At 47.3% G+C, this 16,294-nt stretch overlaps 1 protein-coding gene across 1 annotated transcript in view; it reads left to right on the top strand.

Annotated features, from left to right (window-relative positions):
• LOC104379194 (gamma-aminobutyric acid receptor subunit gamma-4) overlaps positions 1-15,965 on the top strand; it is a 37,871-nt gene extending 21,906 nt beyond the window's left edge. The window contains 11 exon segments of the mRNA XM_009986443.2: positions 5,357-5,455; positions 5,457-5,578; positions 6,183-6,265; positions 7,682-7,819; positions 9,324-9,476; positions 14,177-14,232; positions 14,234-14,330; positions 14,333-14,379; positions 15,674-15,737; positions 15,740-15,820; positions 15,823-15,965. Coding sequence (XP_009984745.2) covers positions 5,357-5,455; positions 5,457-5,578; positions 6,183-6,265; positions 7,682-7,819; positions 9,324-9,476; positions 14,177-14,232; positions 14,234-14,330; positions 14,333-14,379; positions 15,674-15,737; positions 15,740-15,820; positions 15,823-15,965 — 1,083 coding nt within the window.
• Positions 15,966-16,294: the final 329 nt, after the last annotated feature.

Genomic DNA, 16,294 nt, shown 5'->3' with positions numbered 1-16,294 from the left:
GGAGAGTGTCCAGACTTTTTGCTATTATTGTGTTACCTGGGACAAGGAGCTGGCTACTGGGAGCAGCCCAGGGTTTGTCAGAGATGTTTGCATGCTAGGAGGGATGCGCGAGATGTCATGGAAAGGAAAATACTCGCCTGTGCAGGGCTGTGGGTGCGTGGAGTTGCTGAACGCAGTTCTTGCCTGAAGGGAGGATGCTTGGGCTGACCCCTGTTTTTCAGAAGAGCGAGACTGGAAGAGAGGCTTTCTGGCTTGCCTCAAACTGTGCAGAGCTACCTACCAGCCCTTGAAAGAAATACGCTCCATTCCTGGGTCTCCTCCTGTAACTCCTGAGATTTTCCTGAATTGCAGCACCCTGAAGAGTTTGCCTGTAATACCTGCTTGGCTCAGCTCTGTGATTGACAGCAGGGACTCATCAGATTCACATCAGCCCACCTGAAATGCTGGCCATGCTTCCTAGGAAAGTGGCCTGCTTTATCGTACTGCAGTGAGGGATTTGTCTGGAGGTGCAGAGGGAAGGGCGCTCTATGAATAAAGACAAATATCAGAATAATAAAAGCTAGAATAAGATTGGCTAGGATATTAATCTCTCAACCCCACTGTTATTTAGGATTTTTCCAAGTTCTTTCTCCAGCAGAGGAAAATGGAGGAACCTGTTTCCAGGTCTTAGTCTGCTCTGTTTGGAGGTTTTCTTGTTGCTGTTGAATACAAGTGCAGTTACAAAAAAAAGCCTTTAAATTCTTAATTTTATCCTAATTTAGAAAGACATCTAAGACATCTTCATCTCATGGCTTTGCTTCTCTCTTTGGCATTTGTCAGAAAGCTGAGTTCTTAACACAGAAAAAGAAGCTCATAGAGGGATACAGAGGAACCACGGGGTAACAACTCCTCTGCATCCCACTAATTGCACCCTTGAGAGGGGTCAGCTGAACTGCACGCACAAACTTGCTTTAAGCCATTAAAAAAAGATCTTCTGGCAGGGCACTGCTTGTGTTTATTTGGTGTATAAGGTAACCTGAAATACAAACTGCTAATTTCAAGTTGTGTCATGCTATCCCTGTGAGTTTAAGCTGTTAGTCTGAAATTGGGTGGCCCTCACTCCTGTCTGCTCTGAACCCAGGGTGGAACTTAGTCTAGAGTTCCTGGGGCCAATCCAACGGGAAATATGGTCTGCTTCCCCATGTGTGTGCACATACACACAGAGGTGAGAGAGGAGTCACAGGGAGGAGCTAACTGGGATCAAGCCAGGTGTCCTGGCTCTATGGAGAGATGAAGATGGGGAGCAGGGAGGTGCTCCCAGGCCATGAAGGTTAGGGCAGAGCAGCTGGGGTTGGGATGACCCAAGGAACAGGGCTTAGGGTAACACACAATGAGAACAGTGGCCAGCTCCCCACACTCTTGTGCTGCTGACAGGCTGATTCCTGAACCTGTTTATTTTCTTTTGGATTGAAAAATTTGGGATTTTCTTTGAAATCACTTTTCACACAGAAATTCCATAGCTTTTCACTTATATTATGTTTTTAAAAATGAAAGGGTTTGAGAGTGCAGTAAAATATTTTTGTTGTTGTTTTACTTTTTTCTTCCAAGATGAAATATTCTTGTCAACTCCACATCCCCTTATTCCCACAAATGCTCTTTTACAGTACAGGGTTTTTTTCCATGAAATGTTTTCAGATGTTACCATTTTCTGGAATTGGGTATCCACCAGCATCTGTGCTGCCCACATGAGGAAAACAAGGACTGATCAGTGATGTTGCAGCAGTGCCAGGTGATGACGATGACCAAAGGCCAGCAGGGATATACTGAAAGGGCTGTTGGACACGAGCCCACACAACTAGCAGTGGTGGACGCTGCAAGGTGTTCGTCAGCATTGGATAAACACACACGATAGTATTTAGGGTAGGCAGTCTTCAGTGTTTGCCTTACGGATTTATAATTTTATGACTGAAGTTTGATGTAATATTGCATGCATGCCAACCTGTGTGTGCTACCCTACGCATGATCTAAATGGCACGACCTAGCTCTTAGACTAATTCCTCTTATTTCGCTAGCTCCTTCTGTTGGAAACACTAAAAAGCCCGTGCTTTTATGGAGAAGTTAACAACGTCCATGTGCTGCATAGCAGATGGCACAGTAATGTTGGAGGCGTATTTTACAATAACCTTTTTACACATGAGGAAACTGTGAGGTATTGAGAAGTCTCCTTCTGATGCTTGAGAATAAATCAGGGGCAGAGAGAAACTACAGGGGTTGCAGGACTTCAAGAAACAGGACTGCCATAAGTTTTAGGGGCTGAGCTCATCCTGCCAAACTTCAGCTATTCAGACTTGAGCTATTCAGCTGTTAGAAGCCTAGACTCTTCTAAGGTTAGTAAGAGTGTGAGGCATTTCCAGAAGACAACTTGGAACTGCTTCATATTGGGATCTTCCTGCAGAACTGCCTACCCCTCTCCATGAATGTAAGGAACCCATGGTCAAACACTTCCTATTTTAATCACCTTGATCAGATGCCTACAGCTAAGTGGGATATGATTAATGCTCAGAGAAAGATCTTAGCACTGTCTCACAGCTGATCAGTGCAGAGCCACAGCCGTGTGAGGTTCCTCAGCATCAATGCAAACCGCACCTGATGGAAACAAGTGCTAAGTCTTCAGGAACTGTGGTAGTTTTAACCCCAACCAGCAACTAAGCACCACACAGCTGCTCATCAGTCACTCCCCCAGAAGGATGAGGGAGCCGATTCGGAAGGGTAAAAGTGCTCCCAAAGGCTGGAGCATTTTGTATAAATCTTGCCTCAGATAATTCTGAATGAAACTACATTTGTAAATGCCAACATTTCCCAATGGATCCTCCATGGAGAGGCAAGGGATCCGCTCAGCTAGTAAATTCTTCCTCGTGAATAACTGTGCTTATAATAGCCACTTGAAATTAGATCAAACCACAGGACAATGACAATTGTAATTTTTCAGAAGAGCTGAATGACTTGTGCACTGCACCTTTTGCAAAGGCTGGCTATGAATGGCACAAGAGGAGCTCTTAATGCTGATACCTTCTGAAAATCTGGGCCTGACACAAATACTAAACCCTTGGGATAGCTGACCCTCCACTCTCCCGAAATGTTAGCTTTGATTATCCCAGACCTGAATGCTGAACTTCACAGCAGGACATCTGACCTGAGCAGTCAGCCCAGAAAGCTAGATCTCACAAGTGACCTCCAGTTAGGAGTTAGAAAATTATAGTGGTCTCTAACAGGGATTTATGATTGCATTTTGGTTGCTTTCACCTACACCAGAGATATTGCTGAGGAGGAGCAATGCAAGTTCATACTTGTTCAAACAGAGTTTGCTGGGCTGGGGGAGAATATGTCAAATGTATTATTTTGGCCCCAACAGCTGGCGAGGAAAAGAAAGTGGCTCCAGCAGAATAAAGTCAGCCCTCCCCATATATGTTGTTTTCTTGGGCTACCATTATCCCATCTTGCCTCTTCTGCGTCAATGCTTCTTTGCCTGCCTGTGGGCTCTGTTTCACTGTTTCACAACCTGATCCCTGCCTTCATCACCACATACCCTATGTCCAAGCAGGTACTTAGTGCTATTCAGAGGCATTCAGATGCTGGAATGGTCTCTCTACACCTCCTGTTTTTGGGGCAGTGGCCATGCTTGTGCGCTTCAAGGGCTGCTGCTATCCTAGCTCTGTGTCTCCTCATGTCTGTTTTGAATGAACTGTAAAGGCAATGCCATCACTTTGAACGTGCTGCATCTGTCCCCATTTAGAGACATGTTAGGACCTCATCCCAGTCACCTCTGCTCATCCTTGTGTCTAACCAGGGTGAAGGATCAGCCCAGAGAGTGACTCGACCGCCTGATGGCAAATGCTCTTTTCCTTCTGATCTCATTCCTATGCAAGGGACGTTTCGATACCATCACGCATCACTGGTTGGCTGACAGGGAGCAAGGGCAAGGAAAATGAAGCAGGGAGTCGTGCGCTGCCCTGCTCTGCCTCCCCAGGCAGGACATGCTGTCCAAGGGAGCGCTCTAAGAGCCCCACATCTATTTCATCAGCATGGTTCGAGGAAGTCAGGCTCTGAACCAGCAGCACGGGCAGCGGAGGGAGGATGTGCTGCAGTCATAAAAATTCCACTGAGATAAATCAATAGAGGGAGGGAGAAGAATGGGACGGAGAGATGGCAAAGTCAGACATTGTTCATCTCTGCCCACAGGAGAGAGGGAGATGGTGCCTCCGTGGCCATGGGGGTTAACAGGAGTGAAAGGGAGCAAAGTCCAAGTTAGAGATGAGCTGTGGACTCCAAGTCAGGAGCAGGTGACAGCCTTTAGTATGGGCTAGTGGAGCTCGAATTGGGGGCCTGGTTCAGACAGCCACTGAGTGCCAGACATGCTCCTGTATGGCACTAATTATCACCTTCTCAGGCAGGCTGAATAAGAGGGTAAGGAGCAAATTGGCTTGCAGCAGCAAGCAGCAGTACAGTGGGCTAATGATGTGGACTACTGCCAGTCCAATCCAGACAGGTGCCACCTCCCAGAAATACTAGTTATGGGTGAGCTAGGACACCCTGTCGTCTCTCACCAAAACCAAGGGTCCTCATTATGTTGGAAACTCTGTTTTCTGTGTGCAAAAGACTCAAGATTTTGACGTGGTTGCATGAAGAGCTTCGTCCATAGCAGCCCCTGCCTCCACTTCCATTTCTAATCTTCAGCAAGGGCTATCTGCCAGGAACCCTAGTGCTCCAGTTTTTCATATAAACGATTTACAGCACAAGTCCTGCAGCAAGGGATGGATTCTCACTAGGTTTATGCAGAACAGTGTTACTGCTATATGTACAAATTAGGAGCATGGAGCACTGCTGGGCTGTATCCTAATAAATAACAGAAAGAGCTGCCTGCTTGCCGTCTCTGGTAAGTTGGTGAGCAGCTTTCCTTGCCCATGTTTGAAAGGTATAGCTAAGGACTGGATTCTGCCAACGTCCACACTGCCTCTTCACGCCTGGGCTTAAAAGGAGTGTTTGGTTTGAGTTGTCTATCAAGAGGAAGCCCAAAACCGTTGTTAGTATTGTCTTGGCTTTCCAGGCATGGGTCAGGCCAAACATGCTATGGCTTAGCCCATCAGTCAACACACAGTCTTTCCCTCCTCCTAAGTGTGACGTGGATGTCCTGACCTCAAGCCTGGATAAGCTGGAAAGGTGAGTCTGGAAAGGTGTCAGTGGTCACCAACACCTGCTCCCAAACTTGAAAAGCAAATGTTCTGGCTGTGGCTCCATATGTGGTCTGCAGACCAGAGGACAGGGCTCTGCTTTGCCTGAATTCCTCTCAGAAAGACATGTTCTTCCTTCTCTTTCACAGGAATACACTATTGATATCTTCTTTGCTCAGACGTGGTATGACCGACGTCTTCGTTTCAACAGCACCTTGAAGGCCCTCACGCTGAACACCAACATGGTGAGGCCGCATCTGGATCCCAGATACCTTTTTTAGGAACTCCAAGCGGGCTGATTCCCACTCGGATAACCACTCCTAATCAGCTCTCCGCATCTGGAATGACGGAAAAGTACTCTACACACTCAGGTACATCCAGCAGGCACTGTAGCTGGCTGCTGAGGTGAGGGAACAAGGAGCTGGTCAAAGTAGAGAAGGTTTCCAGGTACCCTAGGACAGAGTTAGTGGAGATGTCTTCCCAGTGCAATGGGAGCACACATGCAGTACTGGTTGCAGAATGGGCTTCCTCTTCCAGCATGAAGGCTTACAAAAAAAACCCAAACTGGCTTTTTCTGTATCATACCTACAAAAAAGCCAAAACTACGAATGGCTTCCTAAACCAAAGTCCTTCAAAAATTCATGTTGGTCAGTCCAGCTATTTAATTCTGATAATAAACATTTGGCTTTTGCTCCCATAAATTCTCACTCCCTTAAATGATTCTGAAAAGCTCACTAAATAAAAAGCTTTTTGAATGTGAAAAATAGATGTCTTTTCTCACTTTGAAAATACCCAAACATATGTTTTGTTTTGCTGCTGTTTTGAAAGGTTCCTGCAAACAGACTGATCTTCAAGAAATTAGGGTTTCTCTCTCAAAGAAGCGAGAATCCTTCTGTCACGTTGTGGTGTTGGAATCAAACCACCTTCACCAATACAAAATCTTTGTCTCTCTCTCTCTCTCTCTTCCTCTCTCAGGCTGACGATCGAGGCTGAATGTCTGCTCCAGCTGCAGAATTTCCCAATGGACACTCACTCCTGCCCTTTGGTTTTTTCCAGTTGTGAGTATGCATATTTTTAAAATAGTTTTAGAAAGCAAGTAGAGAAACCTCAGTAGAGTAAAACTCTTCTGGGGAGACCATTGTCCCTTTTAGCCCCATTTTTCACCTAATCTCTACTATTCTCTTCCTGGGCCATTACCCATCATGCCCTGAAGCATCCTCCTGCTCCTGAGGTAGCAGAGGTGTTCTGGGACAGATTCACAGCACCTCCGAGTTTCTCCATATTTTGGAGGAGACAGTTGGAGGTGATTATTTCACTGACCTTCAGGTCACTCTGACCTACTAGACAGAATATATCCCTTTAACTGGTAGACAAATGGCACCTGTCCCACCTTGCTCCTTCCCCCTTCTCCCCCTCTCTGAGGGGACAGGCCCACTTTCTGCACCCCAAGGCCATTGCAAAGGAAGGGTACTCAGACCTCCCCTCTCAGTCCCCACTTGTCCATTCTCATCAGCAGACCAGTTTGCTGATGTTGGCACATCTCCACTGGTAATTTTGCAGGAAGTCTTTCTGTACCAAGAGATTCTTGTCCTCATGCGTTGGTTGGAAATCTGATTTAGTCATCTTAGCTTGGGTTCGCCTCTCCCGCTTCCCCTGCCACTGAAGAGGTGCAGCTCACATGGCTCTGAGGTGCTTCAGAGGGAGGCAGCATGCTGAGGAGATACCATTCCCTCATCTCCCACCATCTCTCATTCTTTGCTAATTAACAGTATATGCCATACATGCTTGATAATTAGAAACACAGTTAGCTGCCAAGCTCTTGCTCCTTCCCTCCTCTGAGGAACTCTCTCGTAGGTGTCAAGGTCCCTGCTTCACAGTAGGCTTGTTTCCTCATCAAGAAAGCCAGAGCCAGGAGAAGCTGTGCTCCAGCCTGCAGGAGCCAAGTCTCCTTCTCCATGGAGAATGCACCTCTCCTTTTTCCATACGTAGATCAGCTCCCAGGGCAAGAGGTACAGAGATAGTCAGAGCAGCCAGAGCCATGCTACTCCCCATGTTGGCAGCTTTGTATTTCTGGTGTACTCATGCCTGGGAAGGAAAGGTAGTCATGAGGAAGGGTCGCCTATGCTGCTCCAGGGAGCTAAAACCCTTGAAGATTTCAGTCTAGGGGAGTCCTCTTACACCAACTGAAGTCTCATTCCTACCAGTGCAGTCCTTAGAAAAGTTCTGGTTTTAGCATTGTTTTTCCCATCCCTCGGATTTGAAGCGGTCCACAAGGGGAGATGCTGTCCCTACCCCTATTGCATGTGGGGGATGCCTAACGGAATCTAAACAAAAGGCATGAGAAATACCTGCCTGAATGCTACGTGTTTGTAAAACAGCTAGACTGAGATGCCAGTGATTTGGCAGTCAGGGTGGTGAATGAGGTGGAGAGATATGATGTACTCTTTCATTGATGTCCTTGCTCCTTTTCCCAGATGGCTACCCACGCGAGGAGATCATCTATCGCTGGAGGCGCTACTCCATTGAGGTCTCCGACCAGCGCACCTGGAGGCTTTACCAGTTTGACTTCACAGGACTGAGAAACACATCAGAAGTTCTCAGGACTGGGGCAGGTGAGGCAAAGGGAGACAGCCCACAGAAACACCAGTGTGTTGGAGACCTCGTGGGAGGCAAAGGAGTCATCAAACAGCTCCACGATGGTGGAGAAGGAAGGTCACAACAGCACAGTTAGAGAAATCTAAGAATGAAGGGATGGATGTTTGCCAGAGGGAGACGAAGTGACTTGAGATGAAGGGTGAGGGGAAGGCGAAGCAGGGCTAGGCCAGAACCACTGACATCTGTGAACTGTGGGGTGACAATGCTGATGTGAATGAAGCTATCCCTAATTGAAGGGCCAGGAGGGAGAAGAGATGGAGCTCAGATCCCCTTTTGCTGCAGTATGTGCATACTATGTGATCCCTGGGTGATGCTTATAACTGGAACAGGGGTGGGGAATCAGAACTTGCAGGTCTCAATCTTTCCTTCTGTAAAGTTGTGTGGGGCTGATGAATACCTGAATTGTGCTTTAAGAGACAGGAACAAGGCTGCATGTGTGAAGAAACCAGGGAATGGAGGCCCTTCAGCTCCTCCTCCTCATAATAGCTCGCATCCCTCTCCTTCCCACAGGCAACAGAGGAAAGCCTCTTTCGGTTCCTGCAGGTGGGGTGAGCTCATATTTTTAAGCCCTCTGAAGCAGCAAGCTCAGGTAGTGCTTCTCCCACTCTGCAGAATGCTGCTGTTGCAGACACTGGCAGCCAGCGTAGAAAGGCAGCACAAACCGGGACAGAGTGGTGCAGTGAAAGTGTCTTGAATGCACCAGTGGCTGTCTGACGTTTGTAATTCTCTTTTTTAGTAGTTGCTTGCAAGCTCCACCTTAACCCTAGAGCTGTCGGGTGGCTTTCTTCCAATACTCACTAGGAGCCTCTGAAAAGAAGAAGAACCTCAGCTGTTAAGTTGCCAACTGAGCAATTAGGACATACAGCACCACATGCTTTTTCCAGGGGCAGATCCAGAGTCTCAATGAAAGTGATTGAAGGGCACCTCCTTTGTCACAGCTCAGGTAGTTAGTTGGCAAGCCAGGCCATGTAGCTTGTTACAGCTAAATAGCTTCTATAGAAAAGAAACCCTTGCAGCAATCAGCTGAAGTGAATACTCTCTGTAGTTTCTTCCCTGAAAATTTTCAGACAGTGTGCTTAGACACATAGCCAGACCAGTACAAATGCAGCCTGGTGGCCACATAGCCAGACAGGCAGAGAGCCAGTTGGGCAACCACAAAGTCAGCTCTTAAATTAGTTACAAAGACATTAAGTAAGACAGCTCCAGCCAGGTAGCCACAGAGTCCACTAGCCCCAAAACCAGCAAGCCAGCCGCCATGCCAGTAAGTCATTAAACCTCCTCAGCCAACCACACAGCCGTCAATGAAGCTAAGAATCTAGGCAGCCACAAAACCAGCCAGCCAGGCACTTAAAATGAGAAGAAAACCTCATCAGAAACACTCCAAATTCTGAAACTTTGCTGATTTTTGTGTTTTAGGAAGCCACGTGTTATGATTCCAATGCCTCTGTTGCTTTTTCCTAGGGGAGTATATGGTGATGACAGTCTCTTTTGACCTAAGTAGACGTATGGGTTATTTTGCCATTCAGACCTACATTCCCTGCATCCTGACTGTTGTTCTTTCCTGGGTTTCCTTCTGGATCAAGAGAGACTCTACACCAGCCAGGACATCCCTGGGTAAGAGACAGGTTGTTGCATGTCTGATGCTTGTCGTACTCTGCAAGGCTAGCAGACTGGCAGTGTTGGAGTACAAAATCTCCTAAAGCACTTAGCCATTTTCTGGTATTATTCAGCTTACTGGAGAATAGTTCACTCCTCCATCGTTCTGTTTGTACCACAAACAACCAAACTCAACCTCAAGCTCACCAACCCTCCCAACTGTGTTGTCTTGGACTATCGGATTACTTCAGGATAGCACAACACTCTCATATCTTGATCTGAGACCTGAACACAGTCTTTTCCAAGCTGACAATGTGTATTCTTATGCACCGAAAGGGTGAGGGAAGGGGTGAGCTGTGGCATTGCAATGCTGGCCAAAGGGCTCCCCATCACATGCATGTATTCTGCATTTTGTCATGACTTTCAAGGGCTCAGTGTAGGACCAGTGACATGAAGGTAATGAGCCAAAGTTGCTCAGCTGTATCCATAAAGTCCCAAGCTCTGGCAGGATGTGGAAGCTCTGTAGGTACAGCCTTTCTCTGTCAGTCACACCACAGTGGGACCATTGTTAGATTTTTCTCGGCAACCTGCAGTGGCTCTTTGAAGCAGGAAAAAGCTTATGAGATTGAATCCTGCTCTGATAGGAACTAGAGAGGTCTTTACGAATCTTTAATGCACTCTGGCTGTATCTGCATTTTGCAGCAAGCTCCACTTCCCAGTGCTGTCCTTCCCATCAGCCCCACTGACTTTCCCCTTTAATGGAGGTAGCGTTCCTAGCCCTGCCTGCAGGCCTCTGCAGGGAGGGAGAGGAGCCCAGCCATCCTGCCATCTCTTCCCACCTTCCTATCAAAATCAATTCTTTGGTGCCCGTGGAGAGTGCAGGAGGAGGAGTGGTGGTGTCATTTCCAATGGAGGTGAGGGTATGCCATAGTCCGTGGCTGGGAAAGGAATGAACAGCAAGCAGCAAAATGTTCGCACCAGCTGACACCACTATGGTGGCTGTCTCAAAAACCAAAAGGCAAGTTTCCCCCAGGAGGGGCGGCCTGTCTCTGCGGAAAGGGACCTTACATATCAAGACTAATGTATTCTCTCCACAGCCTCTGTTGTACTTAATACAAGTGATGCCCAGTACATTTTAAGGCCCGTCAGCCTACATTAGGGAGATGTAAACCGGACCAGTTCCATTGGCGGCTCAAATATGGGAAGTCACATCACATCTGCTACACAAATACAGCAGGAAATATGAAAATCTCTTGCCATGCTCCCACCCAGAGCCAGAGAGTGACTGCAGGAAAGGATAGCAAGTGGATTTAGATGAATGCTAGAGAAGGAGGAACAGGTGGAGTTCCTGCTTCTCCACATCCTGAAAAGCAGTGGATGAGATTACAATATCAACTCTTGCAGCTGACCCTTTGTTGGCTCCTGATACTTTCTCTCTGGAAACAGGTCTGTGAGCATTACTGCTGCTGCAAAAACAATTCCAAGCTCCACTCAAGTCAAAAGAGATTCCTTATCATCTCCTACCCACTTGCCCTCTATGTCAAGAAAAGGATAGATTGTGAAGAGCTGTCTCTGAAGAATAGCCACAAGCAGGTTGAAAGCTTATGGGTAAGAATTAGAGACCAAGGCAACAAATGGAACCTTGTGGTTGATGTCTACTACAGGCTGCCTGATCAAGGGGAGCCTATTGACAAAGCCATCCTACTCCAACTGCAGGAGGCATCACACTCGCAGGCTCTTATCCTGCTGGAGGACTTCAACAACCTCAACATCTGCAGTGAGCTGTAGGCAATCCAGGAGACTCCTGGAAGGCATTGACGATAAATTCTTAAGCCAAGTAATAGACAGCACACCAGAAGGGATGCAATGCTGGACTTGATGGTCACCAACGCTAGTGAGCTAATCGATGACATCAAGATTGGAAGCAACCTAGGCTGCAGTGATCATGCATTGGTGGAGTTCGCAGTCCTGAGGGATATAGGACAGGCAAAGAGTAAAGTCAGGACCCTAAGTTTCAGGAAAGCAAAATTCCAGCTGTTCAAGGAATTAGTCAATAGGACTTCTGGGAAGCTGCCCTCAGAGACAAGGAAGCAGAACAGTGGGAGCAGATCTTTAAGGACACTTTCCATAGAGCGCGAGAGCTCTCAGTCCCCAGGTATAGAAAATCAGGAAAGGAAGGCAAGAGATGATTGGCATGGATGAGTCAAGACCTGCTGGTCAAACCTAAGAGCAAGAAGGAAATGTACAGGCAGTGGAAGCAGGGACAGGTATCCTGGGAAGAATATAGGGATGCTGCCTGGTTGTGTAGGGATGGGGTCAGGAAGGCCAAGGCACAGATGGAGCTGAACTTGACAAAGGTCACAAAGAATAATACAAAGGGCTGCTATAGGTATGTCAGCCTGAACAGGAAGGTCAAAGAAAGTGTACCGCCTCTGATGAACACAACTGGCAAACTGGTAACAATGAATGAGGAAAAGGCTGAAGGACTCAACTTTTTGCCTCAGTCTTCACTGGCAACCTCTCTTCCCACACCTCTCAAGTGAACAGACCACATGACGGGGACTTGGGGAGCAAAGTTCCTCTCACTGTAAGAGAAGATGAGCTTTGTGACCACCTGATGAACCTGAACATACATAAGTCTATGGGATCTGAGAGGATGCATCCAGAGCCCTGAGGGAATTGTGGCTGATGCATTTGCCAAGCTACGCTCCATGATATCTGTAAGTCATGGCAGTCAGGTGAAGTCCCCAGTAACTGGAAAAAAGGAAACATTGCACCCATTTTTAAAAAGGATAGAAAGGAGGACCTTGGAACTACTGACCTGTCAGCCTCATCTCTGTGCCTGGGAGGTCATGGAACAGATTCTCCTAGAAGCTATGCTAAGGTGCATGGAGGACAGAGAGATGGTTCTAGACAACAAGCATGGCTCACCAAGGGCAAGTCTTGCCTGAGCAACCTAGTGGCCTTCTATGATGGAGTGACTACATCAGTGGGCAAGGGGAGAGCTACTGATGTCATCTATCTGGACTTCTGTAAGGCCTTTGACATGGTCCTCCACAACATCCTTCTCTCTAAATTGGAGAGATATGGATTTGATGGATGGACTTTTTGGTGGATAAGGAATTGGCTGGATGGTCACATCCAGAGAGTAGTGGTCAACGGCTCAATGTCCAGACAGAGATCAGTGATGAGTGGTGTCCCTCAGGGGTCCCATATTGGGACCAGTACTCTTTAACATCTTCATCATGACATAGACTGTGGGATCAAGTGCACCCTTAGCAAGTTTGCAGATGACACCAAGCTGAATGGTGCGGTTGATGCGCCTGAGGGATGAGATGCCATCCAGAGAGACCTGGACAAGCTCAAGAAGTGAGTCCATGTGAACCTCATGAGGTTCAACAAGGCCAAGTGCAAGGTCCTGCACCTGGGTCAAGGCAACCCCCAATATCAATACAGGCTGGGGGATGAAGGGGTTGAAAAGCAGCCCTACAGAGAAGGGCTTGGGGGTACTGGTGGATGAAAAGCTGGACATGAGCCAGAACTCACAGCCAAGAAAGCCAACCGTACCCTGGGATGCATCAAAAGAAGCGTGGCCAGCAGGCCCAGGGAGGCGATTCTGCCCCTCTACTCCACTCTGGTGAGACCCCACCTGGAGTACTGCATCCAGTTCTGGAGTCTTCACTACAAGAAAGACATGAATTTGTTGGAATGGGTCCAGAGGAGGGCCACAAAAATGATCAGAGGGCTGGAACACCTCTTCTAGAAGTAAAGCTTAGAGAGTCGAGGTTGTTCAGCCTGGAGGAGAGAAGGCTCTGGGCAGATGTTATTGCAGCCTTCAATACTTAAAGGGGCCTTATAAGAAAGATAGACACAGACTTTTTAATAGGGTGTGTAGTGATAAGACAAGGACTAATGGTTTTAAACTAAAAGAGGGTAAATTTAGACTAGATATAAGGAAGAAATTTTTTACAACAAGAGTGGCGAAACACTGGAACAGGGTGCCCAGAGAGGTGGTAGATGCCCCATCCCTGTCAACATTCAAGGTCAGCTTGGATGGTGCTCTGAGCAGCCCTGATCTAGTTGAAGATGTCTCTGTTTATTGCAGGGGGGTTGGACTAGGTGACTTTTAAAGGTCCCTTCCAACCCAAACTCTTCTATGACTCTATGATGAGCTTTGCATTGAGCTGAATTCATCCTGGGAGCAAAACACTCAAAGACAAAGGGAGAACAAGAACAGAGCTTTGCATTCCAGCTTAGTTCATATCAGACAAAAATAACAGTCCTGTATCATTTGAGACATTGCCATGCTTATTGCTTACTCAGCCAGATATCACTGACTGAATACCAACTCACCCATTGCTTGCCCAAAGCCATCCAGTGTTACTGCCTCTTAGCATGTCCTTCCTTTGGACTCCAGTCATCCAAGCAGTTGTTCCTGTGTACAGCCTTAAGCAGAGACCGAGTTCCCAACTCTTTTACCAGTCCACATTGATGGCCTGTGTGACACCTGGGTTTTGAACAGCTCTTTTTCCGTAGAGCATTGTCAGAGGGCATCTCAAGACCAGAGTCTTGCTGAGCAGAGCAAAAATGGGACCAGACAACCGAAAGAATTTCTCTCCCACAAGAGAGGGGGAAATGGGGATGTTCTGGAGGCTGGATGCATGTAGAAGACAGAAGTGCTCCTCTTCATTACTTAAACCAGCTCTCTTCTCTCTCAGGTATCACGACTGTGCTAACAATGACCACCTTGAGTACCATCTCCCGCAAGCACCTTTCCCCGTGTTTCCTATATCACAGCCATGGATCTCTTTGTCTCTGTGTGCTTCATCTTCGTTTTTGCAGCTCTCATGGAGTATGCTACACTCAACTACCTGGTGGGAACAAGAAACCACTTGAGCACAACAACAGGAAAGCCAGGCTGGTAGGTCAAAGGGGCTAGCAGAGGTGGATGCTGTTAGAACCCCAAGCTATTTAGAAATATCCCTTCTGAGCCTGCATTGGAAACTGCTGGTGTGGTTTAGTGCCTGACCCATACTGTGTTCATAAGGTCCTCAGACCACTCTGTGTGCTGGGTATGAGCAGCTGAAAGGTGAGACACAAACCAGAAAAAGCAGCTGAAGCTTCTGGAAAACAAGGAGATCGCTGTCAGAGCCAGGCATCCTGTGCTCTCTTCAAAATTGCTGGAGAGCTTATCAGTACAGTTTAGGATGACTCACATGACCAAATGTAAATGTCCACTTTAAGACTGCATGATCTACACTCAGGTTCTTCCGATTGTACAGGTTGATCTCTGTGGATTACAGAGATATCTTAGGTCACAGAGATGCAGAAACCTACTTTCTTTTGTGTCTGTCCATCAGCAAGTCTTCTAAGGGTGAGGATGTTGAACCCAGAAGGGGTCATCATCCTTTTGATATCTCCCCAAGCTCATGGAAAGTACTTCTGACACATCATCTGAAACAGGCTTCTAGACCTCTGAATTGAGACAGAACTGAAACCGAAAAAGACAGATCTCTTCTGTGCTAGCCTTATTTCACTGCAAAAGTGGAGAGAACTCTTCCATGAGGCTGATGATATGCCTCTTCTCCTGGGCCAAGAGGTTCTAAGTCACATATGGCCTTTCACCCAGGTTTTCTCCAGCAACTGACAGCCATCAGAAGACATATGTGGACTGTGTGCTGTCTCTTCAGAGACAGCTGGGCATGAGGGAAGAGGCTAGCACAGCTGAAACCAAACAGGTCTATTTCTGCACTATTAGTGGCATAGATGGGAATCAGAGCAATTAGATATTTGCTGACTAAGGCTACGCCCTAGGGTGCCAGGGAGGAAACTCATAGTCATGCAGGGAGCTGCCAGTCCCCACAGTATGCCAAGGTGGTGATTTACAGCCAGGTGCAGAGATGGGGGATTGTTGCTCACCAGCCTGGCTGCGGCACCAAGGACGCTGTGCATCTTCCGCAGCCAGGAGGAAATGGCCTGCCTCTTGTGGGCGGATAGGTACCTTGAGTTGAGTAGATAATTAGTAGTTCATTAGCTCAACTCAGTCCAGCTGGATAAGAATGATTGGTGCCATAGGGGATGATCAGTCATCCCTCTCCATTGAACTGCAACTATGCTATGAACTGAGCTATAGGCCAGTGGATGGGTTTTGGTGTCTAGAACAATTTCTCTTGCCTTTTGCTTCCCTTTAATCCACCTACCCCTCCTCATTACAGCCACCTGCCGGTGCACAGGAGATGCCATCCTTTACCACCATCAACATCAACAACATCATGCACTGGCCCCAGAGATAGAGAAGGATGAGGATGAAGACCCTGGCTCCCCATGCCTAGAAGGAAAAGAATGTGAGAGGTTCTTCTGCTGCATGAGGACTGTCAGACAGGAATGTGGCGGGAGGGTCGGATCCGCATTCACATCTCCCGCCTGGACTCCTACTCTCGTGTCTTCTTCCCCACTGCCTTCCTGCTTTTCAATATTGTCTACTGGATTGGCCTATCTTATCTCTAGCTGTTCTTTGTTCTCAGCTGATGGACTGGAGACCATTGAGATGGGTTTCTAAGGAGCGTAGAGAACAGCGTCTCTTCTGTTGTAGTCTATTGTTGGTCTGAACAATCCAACCTGGTAATTCCCTCTTCCAGCTCTCTCATCTCTTCGGAAAAGAACCAGACAGCTTTTTTTTCAGCCTTCTAACATATCTTTTTAGAGAATCTACCCTTCCCAAACAACCTCCTCTCCAGCACCACCAGCATTTTACTCCTTGTAAGATTGCCCAAAATCGTCCTGTTCCTGTCTCAAGCATTACGGATTTTGTCAAACCAAAAACTTTAATGTGTTTC

This window comes from Tauraco erythrolophus, chromosome 13 (assembly GCF_009769465.1).
Source record: "Tauraco erythrolophus isolate bTauEry1 chromosome 13, bTauEry1.pri, whole genome shotgun sequence".
Taxonomy (NCBI): Eukaryota; Metazoa; Chordata; class Aves; order Musophagiformes; family Musophagidae; genus Tauraco; species Tauraco erythrolophus.
Note: the sequence above shows the minus strand (reverse complement) of the source record. Positions and strands in the feature narration are given on the sequence as shown.